The 27,114-nt window shown below is 38.8% G+C and overlaps 1 protein-coding gene across 2 annotated transcripts in view; it reads left to right on the top strand.

Annotated features, from left to right (window-relative positions):
• Nucleotides 1-1,608: 1,608 nt before the first annotated feature.
• The window catches only part of LOC594217 (oxysterol-binding protein-related protein 11), a 43,629-nt gene continuing 18,123 nt past the window's right edge, over nucleotides 1,609-27,114 (top strand). The window contains exons 1-6 of one of the 2 annotated variants that reach the window (XM_030993268.1): nucleotides 1,609-1,690; nucleotides 5,570-5,627; nucleotides 9,190-9,295; nucleotides 10,260-10,307; nucleotides 23,438-23,596; nucleotides 24,881-25,126. In XM_030993268.1, coding sequence (XP_030849128.1) covers nucleotides 5,605-5,627; nucleotides 9,190-9,295; nucleotides 10,260-10,307; nucleotides 23,438-23,596; nucleotides 24,881-25,126 — 582 coding nt within the window. In that variant the 5' untranslated portion in view covers nucleotides 1,609-1,690; nucleotides 5,570-5,604. The remainder of the gene's footprint in view (nucleotides 1,691-5,569; nucleotides 5,628-9,189; nucleotides 9,296-10,259; nucleotides 10,308-23,437; nucleotides 23,597-24,880; nucleotides 25,127-27,114) is intronic. The other variant, XM_030993267.1, reaches the window with a different exon arrangement.

Below are 27,114 nucleotides of genomic sequence, written 5' to 3' on the forward strand. Positions count from 1 at the left end.
TTTCAACTGGTTTCAATTGGTTTCAACTGGTCTCAATTGGTTTCAATTGGATCCAATTGAAACTTAACAGTTGGCATAAACTTAATTAGTTATAAGTTAATTAGCTCTTGCACTAATTATCGCTCATGTCAACACAGAAGCATTGTTATATGTGTCTACATTAAGTACAATGTAAAGGGCATTATAATATGCAGACCATATAATATACTCAACAAGGAAGGCATTGCCATTATATATGTTTGTATTTGATGTATTTTGTACATGGTTAGTGTTTTACTAATCAACTTTTAATCTGTGTAATTACAAAAATATGTTACTAATGAACATGCTTATCATTGCTAATTAATCTTTATATTTATCTAAAACAAATGCATTACTTGCAAATGAAAATTAATTAATAATTACATTGTAAATCAAAATAAATTACATAAAACATTGATCTGCACACAAGCAGATAATATGCAAATTAACTGGTTTCAATTGGATCCAGTTGGGTAACTGGAAATATTTCCATTGGAACCAATTGTGTAACTGGAAATGAATTCTAACTGGAACCAGTTGGGTAACTGGAAATGAATTCTAACTGGAACCAGTTGGGTAACTGGAAATTACTTCTAACTGGAAATGATCGAATGCTAACTGGAACCAGTTGGGTAACTGGAAATAAATTCTAACTGGAACCAGTTGGGTAACTGGAAATGACTTCTAACTGGAACCAGTTGGGTAACTGGAAATGAATTTTAACTGGAACCAGTTGGGTTACTGGAAATTAATTCTAACTGGAAATGACTTCTAACTGGAAATGAATGCTAACTGGAACCAGTTGGGTAACTGGAAATGAATTTTAACTGGAACCAGTTGGGTTACTGGAAATGAATTCTAACTGGAAATGACTTCTAACTGGAAATGAATGCTAACTGGAACCAGTTGGGTAACTGGAAATGACTTCTAACTGGAACCAATTGGGTAATTGGAAATGAATTCTAACTGAAACCAGTTGGGTAACTGGAAATGACTTCCAACTGGAAATGAATGCTAACTGGAACCAGTTGGGTAACTGGAAATGAATTCTAACTGGAACCAATCGAGTAACAGGAAAATCATCTTACTGTTTCCAGTTGAACTTCTAACTGGAACCAGTTGGGTAACTGAAATAACTTCTAACTGGAACCAATTGAGTAACTGGAAAAATTACCTTACTGGTTCCAGTTGCACTTCTTATTGGTTTGAACTGGAATGAGTACCCATAACAATATTTTCCAGTTCGGCAATTGGTTTCAACTGGAAATGTTATATTCCAATTGAAACCAATTGAAACCAATTGAAACCAGTTGAAACCAATTGAAACCAGTTGGAGATTTCAACTGGTTTCAATTGGATTTTGGTCCTGGGTTTCCCCCCCCCCCCTTTTTTTGGGGGGGGGGGCGCCCAAGGGGGGGGGGGGGGGTTTAAACCCCCTAACCCCCCCCCCCCCCCCCCCCCCGTAGATCCGCGCCTGTTAAAAATGTATGTCTGGCAAGGTGCTCTTGTGCAGTGCAGTCAGTTCCCAGTTGGTGTATTATGTACAAGGTGCAATTAAAACGAGCTAGCTGCGCGCGCTGCATATGTGCGCTATTTATATATGAATCATGAATGATTCTTGCTGCTGCGAATTAAAAATACGACAGTCTATATATTTCATTTACGTCGGGTAAGAACGCACCGTAGATCTAAATCATTGGTTTTCATAAGAAATGTAAGCATTGAATGTGTATGGAATACTACTGTCTTGATTATTTGTTGATCTTTGAATAGCAATTCATGTTTGATTGTGTGTGTACTTTGTATTGTTTTTTTATAGTCGATGACTATGTCTTGCCCCATTAACCAGTATTGATGTAACGTTCGTCATCTCGGTGTTTAAAAAATGTAATGCTAGACTCTAATTCTGGAGAGCTCCTGCTGCTGCATGTTGTCACTAGTCACTAAGCTACGTTACTCGATCATGTCACTTTCTGCTTCAGTGTGTGTGTGTGTGTGTGTGTGTGTGTAGACTAATGGGTCTTTACAGACGTGTATCAATCAGATTAGCCTTAAGGGCTCTCTCGAAATGTTTTTTTTAATGATATTATTCGAGAGAGCCTTAAACGGCTCCCATACCCCTGCACGGAGAGGCATGTAAACAAAACTCAAAAGTGGTCCAAAATCACACTTTCGCGCACCCGACCAATATTGGACAGTGGCTTTGATAAATTTTGTCGTAGTTTTGGTCTTAATTAGCGCTTTAATTTCAAAATCGGATCTAAAAATAACAAAATAAGAGCATTTTCTTACCAGACCGATACAGCTCAGCTCCCTTTTCACGTGTACCGTGTGAATTCACGATGTCTACACAATGGTGATGACCTCTGACTAGCACTTCGTAATGTGCTGCTTCCGTATAATGCGCTGAATAACACTCATACAGCGCATTATACGGAAGCAGCACAATTTACCCACAATTACGGAAGTGCCAGTCAGAGGTCATCACCATTGTGTAGACATCGTGAATTCACACGGTACACGTGAAAAGGGAGCTGAGCTGTATCGGTCTGGTAAGAAAATTGCTCTTATTTTGTTATTTTTAGATCCGATTTTGAAATTAAAGCGCTAATTAAGACCAAAACTACGACAAAATTTATCAAAGCCACTGTCCAATATTGGTCGGTGCGCGAAAGTGTGATTTTGGACCACTTTTGAGTTTTGTTTACATGCCTCTCCGTGCAGGGGTATGGGAGCCGTTTAAGGCTCTCTCGAATAATATCATTAAAAAAACATTCGAGAGAGCCCTTAAGGCTAAATCAGATAACAAGATTTTGAGTAAAATCAGTTTTGTACAGTGCCAGTGGTGTTTGAAATGTTGAGAATCAATAGCACAGCTTTAATACACAGCCAGGATAGTAAAGCAGCTAGACCCTATGTGTGATACGGATAGGCTATGATTATTTACATCTGTGGACCGACCTTCAAACGTCACCATCCATAAGAAGGACTCGATAATGTGTCGAATATGCGTCCTCTGGCTCTGCTGAATCAGTTTGTAACTTTGATTGTAAGCTGGATTACAGGCACAGGCCTCAATGCCTAGTTAACATGGTTAACTTTGTCTTTTATACAAATTATAGAGACCTGCTATACATGCTAAGAAACATAGCAGCATGACTACCGGTAATACGCATCAATTCAATTTTATGTGTGTGCTACGAGGCCACGACCAGAAACTCCAAGTGCCATATGCTCGCTCACAAGTTCTTCAAAGGAGCTTCTTTCCAGATGCCACTAGGCTCTGGAACTCACTACCGCAGGTCGCCGTCACATGGGCAGCGTTTCTCGAAACCGTCATAAGTACAAGTTCACCAACATCCCATTGACACGCGTGTATTAAGTTTAACACGCGTTTCAATGGGATGTCGGTGAACTTGTAGTTATGACGGTTTCGAGAAACGCTGCCCTGGCTGTACCTCTCTGCTAAGCTTTAAGAGAGAGGTACTCAAGATCCAGCTCCGTTAAGCTACGGATGTTTTTTTAACTGCACATGGCTCATTGTAAACCTTTTATTGAGACACTACATGTATATATATACCTGCACAGCACCTACAATCAGTACGAGAATACACCCGATGGCGGCCTGTACTTATAGCGAAGAAGAAGAAGAAGAATGCAATGCGTCAGTTATGTGTGAAGTGCGTCGCCTGTTCAGAGTATGACATGTCAGTGTGTTATGTAATATTACGTATTGGCATTGCCATTGAACTTAAGTTAAGCAGGCCCTCTCTCACTTAAATCGAAGCCACTTGAGCGGTTCGGCCAATGGGAGCGCGTAAACTCACTGTAGAGCGCTCAATGCATTAAGTTCTACGTGCTCCCTGTCGTTGATTGGAAAAAAATACTTTGATTTTTTAAAAGTTTTGTTTAGTTAAAATATAAAATCACTTGTAAATCAGAAACCCACCTTCAAATTCAATCCTGGGGAAATGAGAAAGTGTCCTTTTTAATTTGCGACAGCCACCTATCATTCTCTCTTCTGTCCTTCCTGTCCTCCTTCAATCTATTCTTGCATGCTGTCCATCCAAGCAGGGAGGCCAATACCAAAATCTAAAATCTTAAATAACGGTAGGCATTTCTGTATGTTAGAACTAGGTTTAAAGCTTATCTGCCGTAGTTTACAGGAGGGATTAGAGTGCCCTGCAAGGTCACTGGACAGGTGGTTATCTCATCAACTCAGCTCTCAGTTAACATAAGAAAAAGAGGATCATGGGGGACCAATGGTCACCGATTAGGCATGGTTTGTTATATAGAGGGCGCAAGTAGCTACCAGTAGTGCAGTGGGCCTTTATAGAAAGCAATTATCATAACCAAGCCAACTCATCCATCTCCAGACTCCAGAAGTGTCATAAAAAAAGGAGATATTTAGCTTCAAAGTTGGGGATTCCTTCTACGCTAATCGGTCCGTTAGAGCCTTAAAACTCTTAAATTTCATGGTCACTAATGACGTTGAGAATTAGACAGGCCCGAGGGAATGGGCGTGTCATTGCCGGGACAAAGTCCAAAATTACATGTTAATTCTGTGCAAAATCTTTTCAAAGTACAGTCACTCGTCAGCGGCTAGTCTTGAATCGATCGAACACACTGACACAGTATTTTTCATTTGTTATTGTGAGGCAAGTTAGACCAACTATAACAATTCTTTCTCACTTATTTCAATCTCTATGTCAGGAAATTCATCTCCATTGACTGCAAAATCATGCTGAATAACTCAGTGAGCCCCCCCCCCCCCCCCCCCCCAGAATCAAACAAAACTTACACTGAATGTTCAAGATTACAAATAAATGACATGTGGAAGAAAATGTATACTGGCTGAGTAATGAGCATAGAAAGACAAGGAAATCAAGGTAGTACTAGCCCCGACACTATATGTGTTGTCCCATATATAGCTTTCTGTGTACAGTGCTTGTTACTCTACCAAGACTCGGCCAAATTTATGATGATTTTGATGACTCCAGAACCTTGCATTGCACGCCAATACTTATATGCTACATGATCAACTGTTTCTGATCCATTCCACACCTTTTCTTTCTCAATGCAATCGCATTACCAGAACTCACCTTTATCTTTAAATTTAACTTTATTTCCTAATGAGTAATGATTTCAGTTGTATTTTCATCGGAGAAGGTCTTTCACATTGCCTCTATGCCGTGATATGTACATGTACATGATGTGTATTGGAGTGTAGGCTAAGCTTGCGCAAAGAAAAAAGCATGTATTGAGCTTACTGTATATATATGGCTATCATCAACGTCGAAAAAGTGAGCCCAATACACTGGATCTTTTTTATGTGATAAATCATACAACATCTATTCTAAGATGCTGCTTGTAAATATCGGCTTGAATGGTGATGTAGATATATGTACATGTACAGTAGGCTTGGGGATGCACCATGTTAGGTTTAATAGAAAGCAATTATCATAACATGGTGCACCCGCAAGCCTATTGTATATTTATTCTATTTTTTCCTCTTGTAATAAATCCTACGTCCTCTTTTGCCTTTCAGATTTTGACAATATTTCTTTGTAACAAGCTTCAGCAATGGAGGACGAAGACGTATTCCGGTGAGATTTCTTTCATTCACTTTCACTTTGTTGTTGGTTTTTATTAGTTTTTTTCAGTCTAAATTCAATGATGAATTTTTCATTTTCGAGTATAGATCGTGTTTTGAAGGAATAAGAATTCTTTTTGTAAAATTTCATCTTTAACTTGGCCCCATATCCATGGTGACATAGTCATTACAAATGGGACATCATTGTAAAGGGGAATAAACAGGCTTTAAAGAGAAGGTTGAGTTCTGGGAAGAGGTGAAAAATAATTTGTGAGCATTACTCATTCTTATTATGCAAGTGTGGAAGAACATCAGTTAAGACATGTTCCCTGAAAAGCATGGCTCTTCAAATGCCTTCATATTCTAAATATGCATGTAACATCGTAAAAATCGGGGGGCCGGCTTTTTACGCCAGGTGTTCGTGTAGTCCCATATACATCTTTCTGTGCAAGTGTTTGTAACTTTACCTAGACTTGGCCACATTTCTTATCATTTTGATGATTCCAGAACCTTGCAATACACACAGATTCTAATATGCTAGATGATCAACCTTTTCTGGTCGGTTCCACACCGTTTCTTTCACAATGCAATCGCATGACCAGAACTCAACTTCATCTTTAAAATTATACCAACATCAAATAGCATGATATATTAAAGATACTATGTCCCTTTTGCAGCCAACATCAAATTCTGTAGAACTTTGCAGGAATTATGAATATGTCATGTTTGTCCTATCTTTGAAATTTAAACGTTAGCAGTGTCCTAATATTCAAATTATGCAAGGAAACCCATTTACTTGTTAGACTTCACTGTCAGACACTATTGAGTGACCGACTGGCTTTTTTTCTTCTTTGGTAATAACATACATCAAATGAACTGTAAAGGGTACATGAGCATTTGTCTACATCAATAACCCACTTCTTGTAATGGCCAAAATTAAACGGATTGAATCTTTGCGCAGCATAAAACGTACAACCATTCGGTATAATGATCTGAAAATCATACAATTACTTACTGGCTCTATAGCTCTTAAGTCGATTCGACAATTAGTAGTCGTTATTTTCCCACTCAAAGACATTTTCAAGCCCCCAGTTTTTTTTTAGGAAAGTTCTAATTAGTATCATCTTTCAAATGCCGTTGGAATTTAACCTTTGCATTTTTGGGGCCTGCAAGTGGGACATAGTACCTTTAACCCTATGTTAACTGGGGGGAAGGGGGTCAATTGAACCCCCCACCCTGTAGAAATTTCGCGACTACTCCGAAACCGTGGCAGATATAAAAATTTTCCTTTCATGACTTTTTACTTTCGAGTCTTACGCATCTTTGAAAACATTTTTTTTCGAAAATCGGACCTACGGTTACAAGGTCACGTGACCTTTTGTCTTTGCATGTCAGCCCGAAAATCGCTCGTTTTCGTGATTTGTGTACAAAACATATGTAAAAGTCATTTTTCCTAAAAATAGATAAAACATTGGTTATTCAGTCTTGTTTAAAGTTTAGATGTTTGTTTTGGGGTCAAAATAGTTGAATTGTAGTTATAAATAAAATACATACATGTAAGTTAAAAAAACAATGAAATACATAAGAAATTATAAAAACAAGAGATAACATAAGGAATAACCTGGCTCTTCCAATTTTTTGTGTTGTATTATTATTCCAAATGGTCTGATAAATATATGTAGTGAAAAAGAATACGTAAACATGGATAATCTATGATTTATGGGCAGAAATGTGAATTTGATGACCTTATTTGCATAAATTACCATAAATATGCAAATGAGTGAATTTTTCAAAAATTTGAAATTACCATAGTATTCTATACACTTCACTTGACATCCATGCAAATTTTCGCAGCGATCGGCGGTGAAACGGCCGAGATCTAAGGGGGGGAGGGGTCAAATTGACCCCCCCCCCCAGTAAAAACCTGGTCTGAAATAGCCCAGTTAAAATAGGGTTAAGAGAGATCTATATCGATGCTCAAACTTGAATTGCAGAACGTTTTTTGAGGAGTTTAGCCCTGTTCATACTGCATATTATATAAGACTCCTGAAATACGATCTACTTTTCAAACCTTGCTGGTTGTTGGCGCGTGTTCATGGAGTACTTGTTGAAGTTGGCCTATACCCTTTCCATATAGGGAAGTTTGAAGTCTGTACTACTGCTATTCCATGCACCATTATCCCTTTAAGCAGGGTCTAGTTACTAGCCTATCCGATATGCGTCAGGCTTTATGGCAAATATACTGATCGTGTTATGGAGACTGACATCAGCGCGGCCGTCAGCCCGAGCGCCTATCATCACTGGTGAAGTCATCATTATTCATATATGTGTATCGTATGTGTGACGAGGGTATTCTCATGCATGATTCATAAGACTAGCCTTATTTGGTGATCGATCACTTTGATTCAACCAATCACATATCATCTCCAGGTTCCTCATCGCTCATTGGCCTATTTTGGTCCATGCTACATAAATATTCTTGAAAGAGCTTTACAGGGGGTTCGTAGATTTTCTATGAACGAAACAAGGTACATATAAGAAAATAAAACTTTTCGCATGCACCAGTGATGATAGGCGCTTGGGCTGACGCCCGCGCCGATGTCAGTCTCCATATATCCGGATTAGTATACTTCTAAAGCACGACGCATATTGGATAGGCTAGCTAGTTACCAGAATCCTCTTGTCTCCACTCCCCTCTGTACCCTGTTTGTGCCGCAGTCAGAATTAGCTCCCCCATATCTCTCTTACTGTTATCCTCTCGACGAGTTCTCTGCCTTCCTCTTCTTTTTTCTCCACTGCTCGTGTCATACTGTCCTTTGCTGGTTCATCTGCCTTTTCCAAGTGTTCAAACCATCTCAATCGCATCTACATTTATGATGATGATGAGCTTTCCTTATGGGGTTGTTGGCGGAGGGTGCAATGCATCGCACAATGTCTGTTATGAGTTAATATTCAAAAGGTGTCAAGTTCCTTATGAGAACCTATGTATGCTGCTGCTAGTATCTTTAAAATTTGGCAGCTTGTGCAATCCAAAAATGAATAGTAATTAAAAAAGATATACATGAAACACATAAATTAAAAAAAGACGAAATAGATATTAGATAGGTATACAGATTTGCATGTTCTTGTAGTGTGTTTAAATGTTTAGGCTGGTCTTACCATGGAGACACAAATAAACAGGTTTACGAACATATTCAAATGTTATGCAGTTTGTTTGAACTTTAAAGAAAGGTTGCTTTTGACAACTTAAAAGCTTGCTTAAGGCTTGCCCGACTGAACAACAAGTAATGTATGCAGACTGGATTCCAAGTATTGTAGTTCATTCATTAGTAACAGGTTACTGGAAAACCTCGTCACCAGAGGAGCATCTCATGAAGCTGTCATAGGTACAAGTTCGCCAACATCCCATTGAAACGCATGTATTAAGTTTAACATGCGTTTCAATGGGATGTCAGGGGATCTATACTTAAGCTGCATGCCTAGGTCTCTAGGAAAGAAATATCCATAAATTTGAATATGTTATTATACATGTACCTGTCTATTCATATCTCACTGCCTTTTGTTGTGCATTGCAGGCAGCCCCATGAAGGCCTGTTGAACAAGTTCACCAATGTAGTGAAGGGGTGGCAGTACCGATGGTTTGTTCTGGATCCTAGCAGAGGTGCCCTTGAGTACTTCCTGGTAAGTCTATTTATAAAGTAATAATAATGATAATAGTGGGTACAACTGTGGGGCACTCCTGGCGCCCAACAATTTATTACTCCGGCTTTAGCATAGCTACTACAGTCAAACCTGCTTTGGTGACCACGTGTCAACAAAGACCACCTGTCTACAACAAGCACATTTTTTTGTTTCCCTTGAAAATGGTTTCTCATTGAAACATGTACTAAAGGAACCTGTCTACAAAGACCAACTTTTATGTTTCCCTTGGCCGCCGCTGTAGACAGATTTGAGTGTACTACCATGTTCTAACATTTTAATGCCATTGTATTGGAAATGTGTATCAATGTCAATGTATCAAAATGTAAATGTCACATTGTTAATGGCCATGAATAAAAGTAGAGACAATTGATAAATAAAATCAATAAAATAAAATAAAATAAATTAAAATGGTTGAAATGCTTCCCAGGTAGTGGAGAATGTGCATATTGTGTCAAGGCAGGCTTGCCTCTGATTACCAGGGTTATGATAACTGTTAAGCACTGAGAGACATTCAATGTTTCTCTAGAATTTAAACTAAGGATAAAGTATCTAATAGAAAAAACACAGGTGAGCCCATGGAAAGGTTCGGTCGGGAAGAAATTGGGGAAGTGGAAAAGAGAAGTGGATTTAGATGGATGGGTCATGTGTTGAGAAGAGAAGATGATTAACCTGTAAAAAGAGCATGAGATCCGGAAGTGGATGGCATAAGAGGGAAAGGAAGACCGAAATTTCATAGAAAGATAGGGTAAAGAGTGTCATCATGGTGCAAAAATCAGTAACCCCACATAAGAGGGGTAAAATGCTGATTTTTATGAATGATGTCATGATGATGATGATGATAGAGACCTCTAACACCAAATGCTATGGAAGATTATGATGGGTGTTTATTGTTTTTTTCGAATGATAATATTATCTCTTTTTGTGTATTACTCTCTCTCTTTAGAATGAGGAAGGCAAGAAGCAGAAGCCTAGGGGAGCAATTCATTTGTCTGTAAGTCTGTTATGGATTATTAATACATTTATGTATATCCAAGTGCATATTCTAATGTATCCTAAGTATCCTAATGTTTACCAATTTTTTTCTTCTTAAATGCCTCTTCTCAGTGGCCATTTATAGATGTATGAATTTTGACAGAAAGAAGGAACTAGTTTCATAGTTTTCCTAGTGATGGAGACTGGCAAATGTTTTTATGCCTCCGTTACGAAGTAGCCGGAGGCATTATGTTTTCGGGTTGTCCGTCCGTCCGTCCGTCCGTCCGTACGTCTGTACGAGTTTGCGATGGTATGCTTGTGTGTTTAGTTTTACGTATGAGATATCCTTGTGTGTCACTTTAGACTTGTGTGTCTAGCCACACAAGAAAACTATCATATTCAGTGTCTAAGATGTCTGACATGTCATTTCTAATCAACTAAGATTTAGTCACACAAGAAAAATTTTTCCCCAAAAAAGGCCCAAAATAAATGTCCAAATTTTAGAGAGGGGTTGTGTCCAAGTAGCCAAACGGAATAGTGCCATCTACAGTTGACATCCAGGTAGCTAGGTACTATGCGCATCTACAGTACTTGTGTGTGTGTGTGTGTGACTTGTTAGTGTGTAGTATTTGTAAGCAAAGTAGTAGGCAGTGTATGGCTCTGTGTATGTGTGTGTCATGGGTGGATGGTTTTGTGTGTGCAGTGTATATAATACATGTAATGTTTTTTTATGCCACACAAGCCTTAATTTTCTTGAATTGGACAGGGGTAGACAATAATGTCGTTCTGCCACACTAGCCTTAATTTTCATGACTTGGACAGAGGTATATAATACATGTAATGTCTTTCTGCCACACAAGCCCTAATTTTCTTGACTTGGACAGGGGAAGATAATAATGTCTTTCTGACACACAAGCCTTAATTTTCTTGACTTGGACTGGAGTAGATAATAATGTCTTTCTGCCACACAAGCCTTAATTTTCATGACTTGGACAGAGGTATATAATACATGTAATGTCTTTCTGCCACACAAGCCCATTATTTTCTTGACTTGGACTGGGGTAGATAATAATGCCTTTCTGCCACACAAGCCCTAATTTTCTTGACTTGGACAGAGGTATATAATACATGTAATGTTTTTTTATGCCACACAAGCCCTAATTTTTTTGGACTTGGACAGGGGTAGACAATAATGTCTTTTTGCCACACAAGCCTTAATTTTCTTGACTTGGACAGGGGTAGATAATAATGTCTTTATGCCACACAAGCCCTAATTTTTTTGGACTTGGACAGGGGTAGACAATAATGTCTTTTTGCCACACAAGCCTTAATTTTCTTGACTTGGACTGGGGTAGATAATAATGTCTTTATGCCACACAAGCCTTAATTTTCTTGACTTGGACTGGGGTAGATGACAATATCTTTCTAGCAACACAAGCCTTAATTTTCTTGACTTGGACTGGGGTAGACAATAATGTCTTTCTGCCACACAAGCCCTAATTTTCTTGACTTGGACAGTGGTACAGGTATATAATACATGTAATGTTTTTATGCCACACAAGCCTTAATTTTCTTGACTTGGACTGGGGTAGACAATAATGTCTTTCTGCCACACAAGCCTTAATTTTCTTGACTTGGACTGGGGTAGATAATAATGTCTTTCTGCCACACAAGCCTTAAATTTCATGACTTGGACAGGGGTAGACAATAATGTCTTTCTGCCACACAAGCCTTAATTTTCTTGACTTGGACTGGGGTAGATGACAATATCTTTCTGACACACAAGCCTTAATTTTCATGACTTGGACAGAGGTAGACAATAATGTCTTTCTGCCACACAAGCCTTAATTTTCTTGACTTGGACTGGGGTGAATGACAATATCTTTCTGACACACAAGCCTTAATTTTCATGACTTGGACAGAGGTATATAATACATGTAATGTCTTCCTGCCACACAAGCCCATTATTTTCTTGACTTGGACTGGGGTAGATAATAATGCCTTTCTGCCACACAAGCCCTAATTTTCTCGAATTGGACAGTGGTACAGGTATATAATACATGTAATGTTTTTATGCCACACAAGCCTTAATTTTCTGGACTTGGACTGGGGTAGACAATAATGTTTTTCTGCCACACAAGCCTTAATTTTCTTGACTTGGACTGGGGTAGATGACAATATCTTTCTGACACACAAGCCTTAATTTTCTTGACTTGGACAGAGGTATATAATACATGTAATGTTTTTTTTATGCCACACAAGCCCTAATTTTCTTGACTTGGACAGGGGTAGACAATAATGTCTTTCTGCCACACAAGCCTTAATTTTCTTGACTTGGACAGGGTAGATAATAATGTCTTTCTGCCACACAAGCCTTAATTTTCTTGACTTGGACTGGGGTAGATGACAATATCTTTCTAGCAACACAAGCCTTAATTTTTTTGACTTGGACTGGAGTAGATAATAATGTCTTACTGCCACACAAGCCTTAATTTTCATGACTTGGACAGAGGTATATAATACATGTAATGTCTTCCTGCCACACAAGCCCATTATTTTCTTGACTTGGACTGGGTAGATAATAATGCCTTTCTGCCACACAAGCCCTAATTTTCTTGAATTGGACAGTGGTACAGGTATATAATACATGTAATGTTTTTATGCCACACAAGCCTTAATTTTCTGGACTTGGACTGGGGTAGACAATAATGTTTTTCTGCCACACAAGCCTTAATTTTCTTGACTTGGACTGGGGTAGATGACAATATCTTTCTGACACACAAGCCTTAATTTTCTTGACTTGGACAGAGGTATATAATACATGTAATGTTTTTTTTATGCCACACAAGCCCTAATTTTCTTGACTTGGACAGGGGTAGATAATAATGTCTTTCTGCCACACAAGCCTTAATTTTCTTGACTTGGACTGGGGTAGACAATAATGTCTTACTGCCACACAAGCCCTAATTTTTCTTGACTTGGACAGTGGTACAGGTATATAATACATGTAATGTTTTTATGCCACACAAGCCTTAATTTTCTTGACTTGGACAGGGGTAGACAATAATGTCTTTCTGCCACACAAGCCTTAATTTTCATGACTTGGACAGGGGTAGATAATAATGTCTTTCTGCCACACAAGCCTTAATTTACATGACTTGGACAGGGTTAGACAATAATGTTTTTCTGCCACACAAGCCTTAATTTTCTTGACTTGGACAGGGGTAGACAATAATGTCTTTCTGCCACACAAACCCTAATTTTCTTGACTTGGACAGGGGTAGACAATAATGTCTTTCTGCCACACAAGCCCTAATTTTGTTGACTTGGACAGGGGAAGATAATAATGTCTTTCTGCCACACAAGCCTTAATTTTCTTGACTTGGACAGGGGTAGATAATAATGTCTTTCTGCCACACAAGCCTTAATTTTCATGACTTGGACAGAGGTATATAATACATGTAATGTTTTTTTTATGCCACATAAGCCTTAATTTTCTTGATTTGGACAGGGGTAGATAATAATGTCTTTTTGGCACACAAGCCTTAATTGTCTTGACTGGGACAATTAGGGTAGATGATGATTATGATGTATTTTTTTTGTACATAAAGTTTACTTTTTGTGACTTTGACAGGTATAGATGATTTGGTATCATCCTGCTACACAAGCCTTAAAGGTAATACAAAGTTTTGGTATGGGGTCGTGAATTTGGTTCAAATGAACATATTGGAAGCATATGCGATCCTACAATATTCACTGATCGTTGTCGCGGTCGAAATCGACTCTAAAGTTATGAAATTATAAATAATAAACACTTTATGTTGTTTAGCTCCCTCTCAAGGTCAAGATATTAATTAAGCTATAACTAGGCGTTGTGGCGTGCGCCTGTAATCCAGCTAACAGTGGAAGTTACAAACTGATTCAGCCGAGGACGCAGGTTCGAAACTGAGTCACGTCTTTCGGATGGTGACGTTAAAGGTCGGTCCCCAGACGTAAATAATCATATCTGATTGATACACGTCTGTAAAAAACCAAATACACACACACACACTATAAAACAATGTTTCTTGACTAAAATCGACCGATAAGCTATTCCCGTTCGGAAATTATATACCACAACTACATATGGTCGCATCTACCATTGTACGGCCGTAGGAGCTATTTGAAATTTATTAAAATTTACCGGGAGCACCGGTAAATCTTAATATTAAATTTTTCTTGAAAGCAGAAGTGTTTTAAGGGTTAAAATTACTAGTGCTTTTAATACATCCACATCCACAGGGGCATCCAAATATATCAAAATTGTAAAGATTCACTATCCACCCATTTTTCAAAATTTCCCAAAACTTCATGACTTTGACAGGCATGGATTATTATACAAATAATGAATGGTTATGAGTTCAATAGTACAAATATTTTCATGAGTTGAATAGAATTAATGTTAATCTTTCAACGAATGAAAATATTCGCACTATTAAACGAATGAAAAACATTCATTATTTGTTTTATACTGTACAACATCAAAGAAGATCTAATAGAACGTTAATCAACAAATTATGCTTTACTCCTTATATTGAAGATAAATTAAAGTTGGAGTCAAGTGAGCCTTCTCGATTACATTCAGATTGCCTTCGTGTCAGATACACGCGCATACACGGGATACGCGCAGGGCAGAGAGGTACGCAGTCTGCATATAACCAAAAATGCATGGCGCATATAACCAAAAATGCACGCCAACAAGGTTTGGATTGAAAGGCCCTTGCCTCCCCCCTCCCCTCAGCAAAAAAGAGAAAGGGAAAGAAAATGAAAGAGGAAGAAGAAAAAACAAGGGGGAAAAGATACGTTTTTGCGTCCCTCTCACCCCCACCCCCCTCCAAAACGAGAACAAGCGCCAGATACGCCACTGGACACCACAGGCATACTCAGTGGCGGATCCAGGGGGCCGAAACGGCCGCGGCCCCCCCCCCCCCCTATTGGCGGCGCAAAAAAAAGGGGAAAAAGAGGAAAAAAAGAAGAGAGAAAAAAAGGAGAAGCATAAGAAAGGAGAAGAAAAAGAAAATAGAAGAAAAGAGACAAGAAAGAAGAGAAAAGAAACACAGAGAGAGGGGAAAAGAAAAGCCCCCCCCCCCCCCCCCCCCTTTCTCCCTCCCACTCCGGGGTCGGAAGGACAGAACTCGTGTTCCCAAAATCTCCGGTAAAGGAGTACTTTTCACCCAACAAAGTCCGACCTGTAATACACAAAAATCCGGCCCGTACTGACTTTACACACCAGAGATAGAGGGGTGCTTTCAAACAGAGGGAAATACGTACGCGTACCCTAGATAACACTGAGTGGGGGGGGGGGGGGAGAGTCGGGTGAGAAAGATGGAAAGACAAGGAAATGGCGCTTAGTGACAGTAACTTTCGAGCCACGGAATCAAAGTTAAACGTTAAAACAGCCCCTGCGCTGTAAAGTCAATTTTGTAATTAACGGTAGGGGGGCCGCTTCACAACTCTTATTTTGCTCTTCATTTGGCCTCAGCTCATATAAACTCGCTTGAGCTTGTATTTGAGCTCATGTTGGTAGTAATCATGGACACGGGCGGTGATCCTGGGCCCGATAGGAGGACACGTCCGCCAGGAAATTTAGAAATATAGCTAGAAAGATATATAGCGGAAAGAACTTACAAATTGGGCTTAGGGATTTCCTAGAGTGCATAATGTCAGCATTCAACATTGCAAAATCTCACTTGGTCGCTACGCCCCCTCACCCAATAACACAAAACTATGATATGACACTCGGCCCACGCTCCCGGCCGTGATTTATCCATGGTTGTTGCAATAATTTTTGTTCTTTACTATTTCTACTAACATTATTGTGTGCTATCACAATCATAATTGTTTCATTTTCCCTTTAAAGCAGGCGCGTAGCCAGAGTCGAGAATGGAACAACGAATCGTCTTCTTTCTCTAATAATTTCATTAAGCTATGAAAGGTCAAACCTTACGCGCTTTGCGCAAGAGGGGGGGGGGTGGGAACTGAATTCAGACAAGGATTAATAATCGAGAATGGTACAACAAATCCTCTTCTTTCTCTAATAATTTAATGAAACATCAAAGCTTCCACGTTTCGCGCGGGAGGGGGGAAACTGAATTCAGACAAGGATTAAGAGTCGAGAATGGAACAACAAATCATATTCTTTCTCTAATAATTGCATTAAACAATGAAAGGTCAAAGCTTCCGCGCTTCGCGCCGGAGGGGGAGGGGGAACCAAATTCAGACAAGGAAAAAGGGTCGAGAATGGTACAATGAATCGTCTTCTTTCTCTAATAATTTAATGAAATTATGAAAGGTCAGAGCTTACGCGCTTTGCGCAGGAGGGGGGGGGGAACTCAATTCAAACAAGAAATATGAGTCGAGAATGATACAACAAATCGTCACTTTCACAAAATACATATTATGCTCATATTTTTGCTCGCTCATTTCGCTCACTAGCCGAATTGTGAACTAGAAAATTACCTTTTCGGGCAAGAGGCTTCAGCCCCCCCCCCCCCCCCCGATGAAAATGTCAAAAAATGTGTAACTTAAAAACGGGGAATGTTGATATCGGACAAGAGACGTGAAGTGAGCTTGCCCCCCTTTCCAAAATTGTGCCTGCTTGTAGGTACCGGCATCGTGCTTCTAATATGACCTTGTCAGTATTGGTATGTTGAGTTGAAAAACAGTCTGCGCATTTTTCAAATTTCCGCCCCCCCCCCCCTATTGGAAAATTCTGGATCAGCGCCAGGGCGTACTGATGGGGGGGGGGGGGGCTCAGTAGATACTAGGCGTATGGTCAGGTCCAATCCCGCTCAATAATTTGTAGGTCCATGAGTCCTAATAAAAATTACTTTCTACAAAAACATTATTGTCGTATAAACAATTACTAGTTTCTTAAATAGCAAACTAAAATGGATAATGGGCCTGCTTGGCTTACTTAATGTCTCAGTGGCGTAGCCTGGATAAGATCAGTCGGGGGCAGGGTGGTGGGGCAAGATTTCCAACAAGGAGGACAATTTACGATAGGATTACATGTGTGTAATGTTTTACTCATTTTTTTCCCTGTCACCACATGAGCGGGGGTTGGCTCTATATAATTATCAAAGATAACAGATAAAATATAACTACTTTAAAAAGAGACAACTATTCAGGGCTATATGTCACCCCCTACAGGACCAGGACGGGGGGGGGGGGGGGGGGGGGGCACGTGCCCCCCAAATTTCCAAGATCGGTTGAACTTTTTTAGACCCCCCTTTTTGTTTACCTCGATCGATTACATGTATGTGCCCTCCCAAACATCAAACTCTGGCTACGTGCCTGTACAGGACGCCATAGCTGTGGGGATGGCTTCCATCCAATATTTCCCTTTGTTATTATTATGAATAGCGACCCTCTTCTCGTTTTATGAACGGCGACCCTCATTTTGTTTTATGAATAGCGACCCTCATTTCGTATTATGAATAGCGACCCTCTACTTCTATTATGAATAGCAACCCTCTTCTTCTATTATGAAAAGCGACCCTCTACTTCTATTATGAATAGCGACCCTCTACTCCTATTATGAATAGCGACCCTCTACTCCTATTATGAATAGCGACCCTCTACTCCTATTATGAATAGCGACCCTCTACTCCTATTATGAATAGCGACCCTCTACTCCTATTATGAATAGCGATCCTCTACTCCTATTATGAATATCGACCCTCTTCTTCTATTATGAATAGCGACCCTCTACTCCGGAATATCGACCCTCTTCTTCTATTATGAATAGCGACCCTCTACTTCTATTATGAATAGCGACCCTCCACTCCTATTATGAAAAGCGACCCTTTACTCCTATTATGAAAAGCGACCCTCATCTTCTATTATGAATAGCGACCCTCTTCTATTATGAATAGCGACCCTCTACTCCTATTATGAATAGCGACCCTCTTCTTCTATTATGAATAGCGACCCTCTTCTTCTATTATGAATAGCGACCCTCTACTCCTATTATAAATAGCGACCCTCTTCATCGATTATGAATAATGACCCTTATGAATAGCAACCCTCATTTTGCATTATGAATAGCGACCCTCATTTCGTATTATGAATAGCGACCCTCATTTCGTATTATAAATAGCGACCCTCTTTCTGTGTTATGAATACCGACCCTTTTGTAATATTATGAATAGGGACCCTCATGAATAACGAACCCAATTTTGTATTATGAATAGCGACCCTCTTCTAATATTATGAATACCGACCCTCTTCTTTCATTATGAATAGCGGTCCTTATGAATAATGACCCTTATGAATAATGACCCTTTTCTCCAATTATGAAAAGCGGACCTTATGAATAGCGGTCCTTATGAATAGCGGACCTTATGAATAGCGGTCCTTATGAATAGCGACATTGACCCTGCAGTACAGTGGTCTGAAATCAGATTATTAATTACTGGCTCTATAGCTCTTAAAGAGAAGGGTGAGTTCTGGGAAGAGGTGAAAAATAATTTGTGAGCGTTATCATTCCTATTATGCAAGTGTGGAAGAACATCAGATAAGACATGTTCCCTTAAAAAGCATGGCTCTTCAAATGCCTTCATATTCTAAATATGTCATGTAACATCGTAAAACTCGGGGGAATAGCCTTTTTACGCCACGTGGTTGTGTAGTCCCATATACATCTTTCTGTGTACAGTGTTTGTAACTTTACCAAGACTTGGCCAAATTTCTTATCATTTTGATGATTCCAGAACCTTGCAATACACACAAATTCTTATATGCTAGATGATCAACCTTTTCTGGTCGATTCCACACCGTTTCTTTCACAATGCAATCGCAAAACCAGAACTCAACTTCATCTTTTAGTTGATTAAACTACTAATAGTCGTTATTTTCCCACTTAAAGACATTTTCAAGCCCCCTTTTTTTTCGGAAAGTTCTAAATTAATATTGTCTTTCAAATGCTGTTGGAATTTAACCTTTTCATTTTTGGGGCCTGCAAATGGACATAGTACCTTTAAAGTTCCAGATATGTGTAAAACGTATTCCATTAGCAAATAATGAAATACTCAACTTTGCCTCTGAAGAAATAAAAATTCTTCATAGTTACGTGACATATTCTTTTTGTCAATACTCCTCTTTGAAAATCCATCGGCAAAGTGATTTTGAGAATTTTAATGGATATCTGCATTTAAAGTGAATTTTGATGTGGAATTGGGAAATCTTAATGAATTTTGATATTTGGAATCTCAAAGTTTGTGAATTTCAAAGTTTAAATTCATCCAATGTACAGAAAGCCAGTGCTGTAAAGTCTTACTGCCACACAAGCCTTAATTTTCATGACTTGGACAGAGGTATATAATACATGTAATGTTTTTCTGCCACACAAGCCTTAATTTTCATGACTTGGACAGAGGTATATAATACATGTAATGTCTTTCTGCCACACAAGCCCTCATTTTCTTGACTTGGACAGGGGTAGACAATAATGTCTTACTGCCACACAAGCCTTAATTTTCATGACTTGGACAGAGGTATATAATACATGTAATGTTTTTCTGCCACACAAGCCCTCATTTTCTTGACTTGGACAGGGGTAGACAATAATGTCTTACTGCCACACAAGCCTTAATTTTCATGACTTGGACAGAGGTATATAATACATGTAATGTCTTTCTGCCACACAAGCCTTAATTTTCTTGACTTGGACAGGGGTATATAATACATGTAATGTTTTTCTGCCACACAAGCCTTAATTTTCTTGACTTGGACAGGGGTATATAATACATGTAATGTCTTTCTGCCACACAAGCCTTAATTTTCATAACTTGGACAGAGGTATATAATACATGTAATGTTTTTCTGCCACACAAGCCTTAATTTTCATGACTTGGACAGAGGTATATAATACATGTAATGTCTTTCTGCCACACAAGCCCTCATTTTCTTGACTTGGACAGGGGTAGACAATAATGTCTTACTGCCACACAAGCCTTAATTTTCATGACTTGGATAGAGGTATATAATACATGTAATGTTTTTCTGCCACACAAGCCCTCATTTTCTTGACTTGGACAGGGGTAGACAATAATGTCTTACTGCCACACAAGCCTTAATTTTCTTGACTTGGACAGGGGTATATAATACATGTAATGTCTTTCTGCCACACAAGCCTTAATTTTCATAACTTGGACAGAGGTATATAATACATGTAATGTTTTTTTTATGCCACAGAACTGGCTTTCTGTACTGGCTTTCTGTACATTGGATGAATTTAAACTTTGAAATTCACAAACTTTGAGATTCCAAATATCAAAATTCATTAAGATTTCCCAATTCCACATCAAAATTCACTTTAAATGCAGACATATAACTTCTTTTTTTTTTCCACAGAAGCCTTAATTTTCTTGACTTGGACAGAGGTATATAATACATGTAATGTCTTTCTGCCACACAAGCCTTAATTTTCATTACTTGGACAGAGGTATATAATACATGTAATGTCTTTCTGCCATACAAGCCCTCGTTTTCTTGACTTGGACAGGGGTAGACAATAATGTCTTACTGCCACACAAGCCTTAATATCCATGACTTGGACAGAGGTATATAATACATGTAATGTCTTTCTGCCACACAAGCCCTAATTTTCTTGACTTGGACAGGGGTAGACAATAATGTCTTATTGCCACACAAGCCTTAATTTTCATGACTTGGACAGAGGTATATAATACATGTAATGTTTTTCTGCCACACAAGCCTTAATTTTCTTGACTTGGACAGGGGTATATAATACATGTAATGTCTTACTGCCACACAAGCCTTAATATCCATGACTTGGACAGGGTATATAATACATGTAATGTCTTTCTGCCACACAAGCCTTAATTTTCTTGACTTGGACAGGGGTATATAATACATGTAATGTCTTACTGCCACACAAGTCTTAATTTTCATGACTTGGACAGAGGTATATAATACATGTAATGTTTTTCTGCCACACAAGCCTTACTTTTCTTGACTTGGACAGGGGTAGACAATAATGTCTTACTGCCACACAAGCCTTAATTTTCATGACTTGGACAGAGGTATATAATACATGTAATGTTTTTCTGCCACACAAGCCTCAATTTTCTTGACTTGGACAGGGGTAGACAATAATGTCTTACTGCCACACAAGCCTTAATTTTCTTGACTTGGACAGGGGTATATAATACATGTAATGTCTTTCTGCCACACAAGCCTTAATTTTCATGACTTGGACAGAGGTATATAATACATGTAATGTTTTTTATGCCACACAAGCCTTAATTTTCTTGACTTGGACAGGGGTAAATAATCTTTCTGCCATGACAAGCTCCTTGGCTTTTCATTGGTTCCTCCACAGCATTGGAATATTATTGCATTACCTGTATTATATGTGTGTGATGTTTCTATTCAATGAGGAAAAAAGATAAATCAATTTTTTGGTCATTCAAAAGTCACAAATAAATAGTTGTATACTTTTTGGACATCAAGTTTTTTAGGCACACAAGCCTTAATTTTCTTGTCTTGGACAGGGTAGCTGATCGTCTTTTCTGCCACACAAGCCTCAATTTTCACGACTTAGGCGGGTAAATGATGTGTTTTTGCGGGACACAAGCCTTAATTTTCCTGACTTGGATGGAGGTAGACAATAATGTCTTTTGGGCATACAAGCCTTAATTTTAATTTTAAAAACCAGTCTCAACACATATTGTATTAAAAAACACACAAGATGCATTTCCATTTAATTTTAGACAAACACACAAGAAGTTGGGAATTAAGACACACAAGTAGTCTTTAGAAGGAAAAAATGAAAAGACACACAAGATACCCCTTTTTTTCAGACACACAAGACAAAAATCTCACAAGCATACTGTCGTGAGTAGTACCGTACGTCTGTACGTACGTCCGTACGTACGTCCCGTTCTCGTGATCACGTTATCTGAAGAACGGATCAATGGATTCCTACCAAACTTTGGTCATATATGTATCTAGCAAAGTCGATGAACTGATTAGATTTTGGGGTCACGAGGTCAAAGGTCACAGGGCTCATTATGTATGCAAAAACAGCTCGTGATCGCGTTATCTGAAGAACCGATAGATGGATTCCTGCCAAACTTTGGTCATGTATGTATCTTGTAGAGTCGATGAACTGATTAGATTTTGGGGTCACGAGGTCAAAGGTCAAAGGTCACAGGGCTCATTATGTATGCAAAACGGCTCGTGATCGCGTTATCTGAAGAACCGATAGATGGATTCCTGCCAAACTTTGGTCATGTATGTATCTTGCAGAGCCAATGAACTGATTAGATTTTGGGGTCACGAGGTCAAAGGTCAAAGGTCACAGGGCTCATTATGTATGCAAAAACAGCTTGTGATCGCGTTATCTCAAGAACCGATTGATGGATTCCTGCCAAACTTAGGTCATGTATGTTACTTGCAGAGTCGATGAACTTATTTGATTTTTTCGGTAACGAGGTCAAAGGTCAAAGGTCACAGCGCCCATTATGTATGCAAAAACAGCTTGTGATTGCGTTATCATTAGAACAGATTGATGGATTCCTGCCAAACTTAGATCATTTATGTATCTTGCAGAGCCAATGAACTGTGTAGATTCTTGGTTCATAAGGTCCAAGGTCATGGGCTCATTATGTATGCAAAAATAGCTTGTGAACGCATTCTCATTAGAACTGACAGATGGATTACTATTTAACTCTGGATATCTTGCAGAGCCAATGAGCTGAGTAGATATTAGGATCATGAGGTCAAAGTTCAAAGGGTCATATATGTATATGAGAAATTGTTTGTAATCACGATATTCTGAGAACCTGTTAATGGATTACAATTGAACTTGAATTTGAAAAATTTCTTCTGTTTTGGTTTGTAAAATTGCTCTATGACGGAGGCATCATTTTCGACTGCGCGCAGTCGAATTCCATCTAGTTTTGTCATAGGACCTGTAGTAATATAAGTAGCAGTAGTAGTAGCAGTAATAGTAGTAGCATTAGTAGCAGTAGTAGTAGTACTAGAAGTAGTAGTAGTAGTATTATTGACAATATCATTACTACCACATAACTGCTACCAGAGTACCCCTTTAACTATTCCATATCTTTGGGTGTTCTCCAGGGAGCTGTTGTGTCGCCTAGTGATGAAGACTCGCAGACCTTCATGGTGAATGCTGCCAATGGAGAGGTTTACAGGCTACGAGCTCAAGATGCCAAAGAGAGACAGCTGTGGGTCAGTCGGCTCAGGTCTATCGTTCAGAGACAAAGAGATATGCTGGTGGTAAGTTCATGGAACTCCAGGGGGATGTTTCACAAAGATCCTAAGTTGAACTTATCTCTAAGTTGGACTTAACAATTATGGAAAGCTGTTAGCATCATTGAAAATATTTTGTAAAAATTATTTTAAAAGACATGAGATGTTGATTCAAATCATTCATATTTTCTATTATCTTGGGAGATTTCATGTTCTTGATGTGGAATTTATAAAAAGTCTAACATACTTGAATTTTCACTTTTGAATAAATTTATTTTAAGGCTTCAAATGGCTCTCCATAATTTTTAAGTCCAACTTAGAGTTAAGTTTGACTTCAAATCTTTGTGAACCCCCCCCCCCCCCCTGCTTCTTTCCGTCCTTCCTGCACGACTTTATTACCCCCTCTCCCCTTTTCAAGCTTATTTTGCTTTCCATTTGATTTCCTTTAACTCCTGCAGTGTGCATATATTAATGGTTGAAAATACAGAGACTGTCTTTCATCAGTCGTCTAGGAGCTGCCCTTATAGAAACAAAAAGAGCCAAAGATAGACTTCTATCTTGTAATACATGTATGTTGTCCCCCCCCCCCCCCCCTCCCCTCTCTCTCTCTCTCTCTCTCTCTCTCTCTCCTGCCGTTGTCCTTGAACTCTCTGAAATACATTCAAACAGTGCAATTTTTTCTCTTTCTTGGTTTTCTTTGTATTTTGAATTGTTTTGTTCATTTTCACCAATTTGCTGCCCAGATTAAAGTGGTTATTTGATCAATGGATCAATCGTCATTTAGCCAAGTTTGTGATTTCAGCCCCAGAGTCAATGTTGTTTGTCCATTGTTCCCTCCAAGAATTCAGAGACCGCTCCCTGACCTTGTCATCAGGGGGGTGTTTCACAAAACTTGTCATCAGTGACAAATGACACTTTGTGTTATAAGCTACTGAAATCCTTGCTTCTGATTAGATTTGTCATTGAAAAAAGGCTTCGTGAAACGCCCCCATTAGCCTCTTCACAATCATACATCATCCAAATGGAGTCTACTACAGGAACACCACCCACACAACTCTGTCTAGATACTTATACACTGGGACCCGTTTCACAAAGCCTTTTTTCAATGACAAATGACAAAAATCAGTGACAAATCTGCTAATAACCAATCAGAAGCAAGGATTTCATTAGCTTACTACAAAAACTGTCATGTGTCACTGATGACAAGTTTGGTGAAAAGTTTTCTTCACAGGAACTCCTGCGCAGTTCAGTCTCCTTACAAACTGTTGTCATGTTTACACATTTGTTTGTTTTTGTTTTTTGTCCGCCCAGGATTTCAGGGACCCCTCTCTGTCTGCGTCATCAGAGTCTCTTCACAACCGCACAGCGTCCAAGTGGAGTCTTCACAGGAACTCACCGCGGAGCTCAGTCTCCTCGCACGCGGGTGTCAGCGGTGGGATACAGAGGCAGACCAGGACGTCTGCCACACTGACGGCAACGCAGGAGTCCCTGAGGAACGCCAAAGAAATCCTGATTGTAGCCGAGGAACAACAGAAGAACATGGTTCAAGGATTGGAGGTGAGGATAAGTAAACATGGCAAGAAGGAACTTTCATTGTTTGTGATCCATTCTTTATTAGCATAGAGTACTTGGCATCATGTGATACAGTCTCAAAGGGAGAGGGTCATCTGTTTCCATGTGAAGATGGTCATAAGGCACTGACACTAGACTTGGCGGAAATACCATTAATGAATGTACAATTCTGCACATAGCGAACTCAAGAAATAACCCCTAGTATCTCAGAGAGTCTTTGGATGAGAGGAATGTAAGATAACGACTATACCATAAGGGAGAATGGGTAGAAAATGCAGAGTATTACATAGGCTGTTTGGTCACAAAACTGATGGCTAATCCAGGTGATTAATAACACATGTTATTGAGTAAACACCCAAAGGGTGTTGTAATCCCCATGAAAGCCTACTACTAGGTGTCTTTAAGCGAGCCCATGGCAACATTTATGGAAGGCTTGAAACATACAAACGAGTTTCACCTTCCACTCTTTAGAACTTTATTAGCGAAGAAGTCTTATATGTATGATGGTCCTAGATTTTGGAATTCTCTAAGTGAAAGTATTAAAAATAACCCATCCCTAAATTCTTTCAAGAAAAATCTAAAAACATTTTTGCTCAAATCTTATATACAAGAATAATCTGATAACAGTTGGTAATCATCTTAATTTTTCATTTAGGTCTTCATCATCTGCTCGATTAATTTATTATTTATTTGGTCTTATGATCTTACCTTCCCAAAATTAACATTATAACTTACTTTTTCCGGTCATGATTTGTCCTGCTTCTTCTTCTTCTTCCTTCCCCCTTTTCCCCTTTTCCCCTTTCCTTCTTATCTGTTTTACTTCTCCTTGTTTGTTTCATGTTTGTAAATTGTATGTTGTTTTGAAATATTGTCTTGTGTTTTCTAAGTCTTCGTAGGCAAATTTGAAACATTTATATTTTAATTTTTTCTGGGGGATCCACAACCTACAAGCACTGCTTTTTAGTGGATCCCCCCCCCCCCCCCCCCCCCATTTCCTCAGAAATTAAGAAATTCTTGTGATAATTTTATTATGTGCAAAGTTTATTTGTATGGTTTCTTGAAAAAATGAATTATGTATGAAATCAAATGTAATATCTTTGTTTACCTTTCTGTTGGAAATGAAATAAATATGAATATGAATATGAATATGAATATAATATACAAGTGCAGGGGGGTGTTTCACAAAGATCCTAAGTTGAACTTATCTCTAAGTTGGACTTAAAAATTATGGAAAGCCGTTAGCATCTTTGAAAATATTTTGTAAAAGTTATTTTGAAAGGCATAAAATGTTGATTCAAATCATTCATATTTTCTTTCATCATGGAGATTTCAATGTTCTTGATGTGGAATTTATAACAAGTATAAAATTCTTGAATTTCTACTCTTGAATATATTTCATTTTAAGGCTCAAATGGCTGTCCATAATTTTTAAGTCCAACATTAGTGTTAAGTTCTACTTAGGATCTTTGTGAAACACCCCCCAGGAATCCTTGAAGAATGTCAAAGACATCCTGATAATGACCAAAGTATTACAGCTGCAGAGTATGGTAAAAGGACTGATGGTGATATTTTAGACCTAGTGAAAGGGAGAGAGGTGATCTGTTAAAAATAAAACTCCTCTTTCATTAGAATAGGATCTTGGTGATCACTACTTACATGTTTATATGCACCATACTTTCTAATTCAATAATGGCAGGTTTGATAGGACATGATAAATATCATGACGGATAGTCAACCTGCTCGAAACGTCGAGCCACTCATCCTCTCCAAGCGCTAAGAAAGATAACAAACAGTCCTTTTTAGGACTACACACCCCCAAGAAAGATTACCAAGTCAGGGTCCTTTTCAGGACTCCTCAATCCTCTCTCTCTCTCTCACATGGTGCACCCGCAAGCCTACTGTATATCTACATCACCATGCAAGCCGACACTTACAAGCAGCATCTAATGATGATTTAGTTAATGGACAGAGGA

This window comes from Strongylocentrotus purpuratus, unplaced genomic scaffold (genome assembly GCF_000002235.5).
Source record: "Strongylocentrotus purpuratus isolate Spur 01 unplaced genomic scaffold, Spur_5.0 spur5_scaffold_20, whole genome shotgun sequence".
NCBI lineage: Eukaryota > Metazoa > Echinodermata > Echinoidea > Camarodonta > Strongylocentrotidae > Strongylocentrotus > Strongylocentrotus purpuratus.